The sequence below is a fragment of the Oryx dammah genome, unplaced genomic scaffold, assembly GCF_014754425.2.
Source record: "Oryx dammah isolate SB20612 unplaced genomic scaffold, SCBI_Odam_1.1 HiC_scaffold_612, whole genome shotgun sequence".
Classification (NCBI taxonomy): domain Eukaryota; kingdom Metazoa; phylum Chordata; class Mammalia; order Artiodactyla; family Bovidae; genus Oryx; species Oryx dammah.
In genome coordinates, this window is record NW_024070768.1 from 1 (window position 1) to 6128 (window position 6128).

The following is a 6128-nucleotide window of genomic DNA, read 5'->3' on the forward strand; positions in this document are numbered from 1 at the left end:
CCCAAGGGAGGAAAGACCGTCGGGACCGTGACGGTGGGCACTCCAAGTGAGTCGGGCCTGTCCTGTGGTTGGGTGCCGGGGGGGAGGGTCCAGGCCTCGCTGACCGCTTGTCCTTCTCTGCAGTGGAAGCGTTGTCCCCCGTCGTGAGTGTCTTTGTCCCGCCTCACAACAGCATCTCTGGTGATGGCAATAGCAAGTGCAGCCTCATCTGCCAGGCCACTGACTTCAGCCCCAAACAGATCTCCTTGTCCTGGTTTCGTGATGGGAAGCGGATAGTGTCTGATATTTCTGAAGGCCAGGTGGAGACTGTACAGTCCTCACCCACAACATACAGGGCCTACAGTACACTGACCATCACGGAGCGAGAATGGCTCAGCCAGAACGTGTACACCTGCCAGGTGGAACACAACAAGGAAACCTTCCAGAAGAATGCGTCCTCTTCATGTGCTACTGGTGAGTGCAGCCCTGGTTGGGGGTCGCTCACCCTCAGGTCTGCAGACACTGCCCCGGATGTGCCAGCTGCTCCTGAGCCTTGGCTTCCCAGAGCGGCCAAGGGCAGGAAGGGCTGTGCAGGGTGGCTGGGGGCCAGCGCCCCTCCAACAGGGCCCCAGCTCACAGGGGACTCAGCCAAGTAGGCCCTGCTCTTTGGGCGGACCTCTCCCTTCACCTGATTTCACTCCAAACAACTCTCTCCCACCTCCAGTACAACCATCTCCCATCGGGGTCTTCACCATCCCCCCATCCTTTGCCGACATCTTCCTCACGAAGTCAGCCAAGCTTTCCTGTCTGGTCACAAACCTGGGCTCCTATGATGGCCTGAACATCAGCTGGTCCCGTCAGAATGGCAAGGCCCTGGAGACCCACACTTATTTTGAGAGACACCTCAACGACACCTTCAGCGCCAGGGGTGAGGCCTCAGTCTGCTCAGAGGACTGGGAGTCCGGAGAGGAGTTCACGTGCACAGTGGCCCACTTGGACCTGCCCTTCCCAGAAAAGAGCACTATCTCCAAGCCCAAAGGTAGGCCCTGCCCCGCCCCTGCCCTCCACCCCAGACTCTCCCATGGCTTCCAGGGTCTGAGGACAGCAGGCAGAGCCAGGAGAGGACCCATGCTCCCCGATCTCACCACTGTGCCCCACTCCCCCACCGCAGACGTCGCCATGAAACCGCCGTCCGTGTACGTGCTGCCTCCAACGCGGGAACAGCTGAGCCTGCGGGAGTCAGCCTCCGTCACCTGCCTGGTGAAGGGCTTCGCGCCCGCGGACGTGTTCGTGCAGTGGCTGCAGAAGGGGGAGCCCGTGGCCAAGAGCAAGTACGTGACGAGCAGCCCGGCGCCCGAGCCCCAGGACCCCAGCGTGTACTTCGTGCACAGCATCCTGACAGTGACCGAGGAGGACTGGAGCAAAGGGGAGACCTACACCTGCGTCGTGGGCCACGAGGCCCTGCCCCACATGGTCACCGAGCGGACCGTGGACAAGTCCACTGGTAAACCCACCCTGTACAACGTGTCCCTGGTCATGTCTGACACAGCCAGCACCTGCTACTGATGCCTGGTCAGAGCCCCCGGGTGACCGTTGCTGTGCGCGTGCATGAGTCTGACCATGCCAATGCGTGAGATGTTGCCTTTTATAAAAATTAGAAATAAAAAGATCCATTCAAAAGATGCTGGCTATGAGTGAGCAAAGCTCTCCCTGCTAGGTGCGTGGCTGTCTGCCCTCACCTTGCAGACCACCCTCCATCATCCACACCCCCGCCTCCCCACTCGCTTCCAACCCACACCCGAGAGCCCCGGTGCTCCTTGTGGGATGCTCACAGCAGGCCGAGCCCATGCTCGCTGCGCCTCTAGTCACTTCCATGGCCACACTGGGGGCACACGGGTGTGCAACACACACACATGCACACAGTCACGCGCATACGTGTAGAGAGACGCATGTGCACGCACATGGACAGAGACATGGGCACGTGTGACACAGACATGTATGTGATGGACCTGGGTGAGCAGGCACACACACAGACATGGACACATGAACATGTGGACACACAGACACACATGCACACGCACACTCACACCGAGCACACACAGTCACAGCCACTCACAGGCACGTGCACGTGGGCACTCACACATGCGTGTGCGTGAGGACAAGCCACAGACATGTAGACATACCCGCACAGATGTGCACATGCTCACGCACACACACACATACACTGCGCACACCCAGGCTCGCACACTCGGACCCCAGCCCTTGCACACCCTTGGCCACTCACTGCCCTGTCTGGCGGGGTCCCTCTGCACCACACCCATGCTCTGCTTGTCCCTCTGTCTCAGCTTGGAGGTACACCTGGGAGCTGACCCAGCCTGGACTCCTCCACAGCCCCCAGCCCCAGCCCCAGAGCAGGGTGCACAGAGGGCCACTCTGGGCCTGGCCAGAGGCAGCTCCTCAGGAAACTCAGGGCCCATGTCCAGGAGGGATGCTTCTCCCAGTCCAGGCCCTTGTGAAGGTGGCAGGGCCCCAGTTCTCCCCTTTCCCTGTGAAGAGACAGACTCAGGCACGTCCTGACAGACCGGGCCATGCCTGGGAGGCCCCCCTTGGAGCAGGCAGCTGCAGGGCTGCACGTGAACCTGGAGTGGTGGGCACTGAGCCGACGGCGAGCGGGTCTCCTCTGCCGACCACACCAGTGCCCCTTCAGACTGACTCCCGACCTCCCCTACATCCTGGCTCTCTAGGGACCAAGGGCCCATCAGTGTAGCGGCTGCAGACCTAGGTGACTGTCCTAAGCCTTTGTCCCAGTGTCACTCTTCCTGAGCCTCAGATGTCTATCTGGCCTCCTGATCCCACAGCTGTGAGTCCTGCAGTCCAGGCCCCAGCCAGGGCCCCACACGGCCTCTCTCATCCATGCCTTGGCTCCAAGATGGAGAGAGATGGAGGCCAGAGGGATGGGCCCCTTGGCACAGGCGGCCATCTGCCCCCAGGGCTTGTCCTCGCTGGCTGGGGAGCCCACCCCAAACCACCAGAGACAGGATGCCCCACCACCACTGTCAGGCCCCCGTGGCCCCTCGACCTCCAGAGGAGTCAGGAGCCTGGGGCCACCCCCCGCCTCCAGCTCAGTGAGACCCTACCCTGGTGTGTGTGTGTGCGTGCTGTCTTGCTCTCTGCCACCCCGGCGCTCCTTAGGCCAGGCACTCAGGGTCACTGCTTGGCTCAGCCTCAGTCACGCTCTGCCCCTGCTGGCTGTGGAGGCGGCCAGGGGCCTACCACGCCTGGCCAAGACGCTGCCTGACCAGGCCCGGAGCTCCCCGCTGCCCCGGGGGTGTGGGGAGGCAGGCACACGCCTGCTCGCCTGCCCGCTTGCTTCTGCAGTCCCCCAGCCCTTCTGGCGAGTCAGCGCAGCCGAGGGGGGCCAGGGCAGGCTCTGTGGGCAGCTCTGCCGTGCTGACCCTGTGCCCTGTCTCCCACAGAAGGGGAGGTGAGTGCCGAGGAGGAAGGCTTCGAGAACCTCAACACCATGGCCTCCACCTTCATCGTGCTCTTCCTCCTGAGTCTCTTCTACAGCACCACAGTCACCCTGTTCAAGGTAGGCCGCCTGGCCCCGGGGAGGGGGTGAGGCCGCAGACCCCCAGGGCCCCTGTACCCACTCACACTGTCTCTGCCACCTGCAGGTGAAGTGACGGCTGGCCAAGAACACGGGGCACCAGAGATGGAACAAGGGGGGCTGCCTTGGGGCCAGGCCCCTGGCCGATGTGGCTTGTTCGCTTGTACTGAAATCTTCCCCGCATCCTCTCCAGCTTCAAGCTGTAAGAAACTGGCTTTTCTCGGAGCGGCTGAGTGCCATGGCCAAGCATGGAGCCCGCAGTTATAGGCCCCACCTGGCCCTGCTTTGCAATGTCGCATTTGTGGCCTTGAAATAAACAAGGATACTTTATCTTATGAAACCGCTTCCTCGTGAGGGATTTTTTTTTCTCCCCAAGCCACACTCCTGTGTGCTACATATCCTGAGTGCTGAACCCATTACTGACGGGAAAGGGACGTGTGTCTCCTCCCAGGCCAGTGGTGCTACGCAGGGGCGGTGTCTTGGGGCTGGTCCAGATAGACGAAGATGGCCGAGTTGCAGAAGATCCCAGGACTGGTTTCCCAAGGTGGCCTGAGCTGGGGCCGCTGTGTGCATCCATGAGGACCCTGCCACAAGCCCCAAGGACACCCTGTCCCTCTCTGCCACCATTCCTGGAATCCCAACCACGGGAGGGCTTGTCCAACCTTGGGTGTGCGTGGTGTGTCCAGGAGGGACTCAGGAGGAGGGCCGGTGTGTGTGCAGCCATGCTGCACCCTGCAGGAGCGTGAGGCTTCACCTGCCGGCCAGAAGACAGTAACTAGAGGGCGAAAGGAAGTCTCAGGTGAAGCTGCAGGGAGGGCACAGGACTGGAGAGGCATGGAGGAAAGGCCTGGAAAGAAGGGGCAGCTGGCGGCAGGGCAGGGGAACAAGGAATTAGCCCTCGGAGATAAGCTGCACGGGTCCAGGTAGAGGCTGACAGGGGCGGCGGCACACGCAGGCCCTGGGGAGGTCCAGGCTAGCTGTGGCAGCAGCAGCCAGGGTAGGGTGGGCAGTGGGACCAGAGACGAGGCCCCTGGGGCCAGAGGAGGGAGCCAGGTGAGGGTGACCTGGCTCTCCAGGGAGGCAGTTTCAGGGGCTGGAGGGGGACTGGGGCTTCCCAGAATGCCTCTCGTGGGGCTGCCAGGGGCCTGACAGTGACTGTCCAAGGGAGTGGGAGTGGACCTGGTCCCCAGAGAAGGCCGCCTCACAGCAGTAGGCTCCTGGAAGGCATTTCTGGTTAAATGGTGTCCTTTGCTGCTGGGGTCCAGCCCTGGTGGATCCAAGGTAATTCAAAGCGGGGACAGAGTAGGCGAGGAAAAAACTTATTTATTTATAAATATAAGATTAGATTAGGAAGAAATAGTGTAGTAGGAAGATTTAGTGGAGAAAAGAGGCTGAATAACTTGGTTTATGTGGAAAGCCAATGAAGTTCCAGACAAGGAGCTTGCACCGTCTATGTTAGGCCACTGGCGTCCTCTCGAATAGTGGGGGGTGCCCCGCCTTGGGCTCCCCCTCGCGTGGATCTTAGAATCTGGGGCAAGTAAGTAGACATGGCGTGCCTCCATGCCCCAGATGGGAATTCAGCCTGAAATTAGAGTAAAGAGGAGACATGGGGGAAACCAGTCCTTCCAATGACTGGCCCGGCCTCTATTGTTTAGAAAGGCCTTTTATACCTTTTAGATTGTACATAGAGATCAATGGATAATACAAAATTATGCAGCATTAGCAGCCCAGACTCTTATCAAAACCGGGCTTTTCTCTCTGCATCCCTAGTTGTACACACAAGTCTTAGGTGATTTACATCATCTTCTGGCCAAAAGGCCTATTAACATTTTACAGCCTTTTTTCTGATAAAGGTTTGTCAACTACAAGACTTATTTGTGTTGTTGTTCTCAAAATCTGGTGCCACTCTCAGAAAGCACACATTCTTACATAGCAAACGTACAGCAGTTTATAACAAGTAAAAGGAGAACAGTGATTTACAACAAAAGAAAAGTAATTAACTCGAAAATCTAGTGTTGCTAACATCAAAACTACTATATACCTTTTTCCATATCCCGATTACATTGATTAACATCCTCCCAGGTGCCTAAAAGATAAAGATTATGGAGGCCTGGCAGCAATCATTGAGTCAACAGTAAAATCCGTCACCAGAATGATCTTTAGCTCTTTAGAAAAGGCTCTGTATCTTTAAGATGCTTTAAGCTTTGTGCCTCTCACGGTTGGGGGCTGTAAGCAATTCACAAGCTGTAAGAGGTCCGGGGGGGGGGGGGGGCGGGGGGGACCGGTTAGGCAAGCTAGAGAGTTATCAGAGGGGGTTTTAAGCCAAGACATTCTTTTGCAGGAGACTGAAACCCTGAATTAACTTTTTCCAGAGAGTGTCAGAAAAGTAGAAAAGTACAATAAGGCAGGCAGATTCTTATTTTGTGGGGTTCATGCTCAGGAAATACCAGGGGGAAACCCTGAGGCCTGATTCACCTTGCCCATCAAGCCTCTGCCGCATGACCTTGTCACGGGTGGGATTCCTCACGCTGGCTCCTGG

The 6128-nt window shown here is 58.3% G+C and overlaps 1 gene segment (V, D, J or C); it reads left to right on the forward strand.

Annotated features, from left to right (window-relative positions):
* Positions 1-6: 6 nt before the first annotated feature.
* LOC120859335 lies at positions 7-3929 on the forward strand (the record flags this gene model as incomplete). The annotated part of the segment is given in 6 exon segments: positions 7-46; positions 124-453; positions 704-1018; positions 1151-1483; positions 3456-3571; positions 3657-3929. Coding segments are annotated over 6 exon segments (1143 nt in total), but the record flags the coding sequence as incomplete, so codon positions are not given.
* Between the last annotated feature and the right edge of the window lie 2199 nt (positions 3930-6128).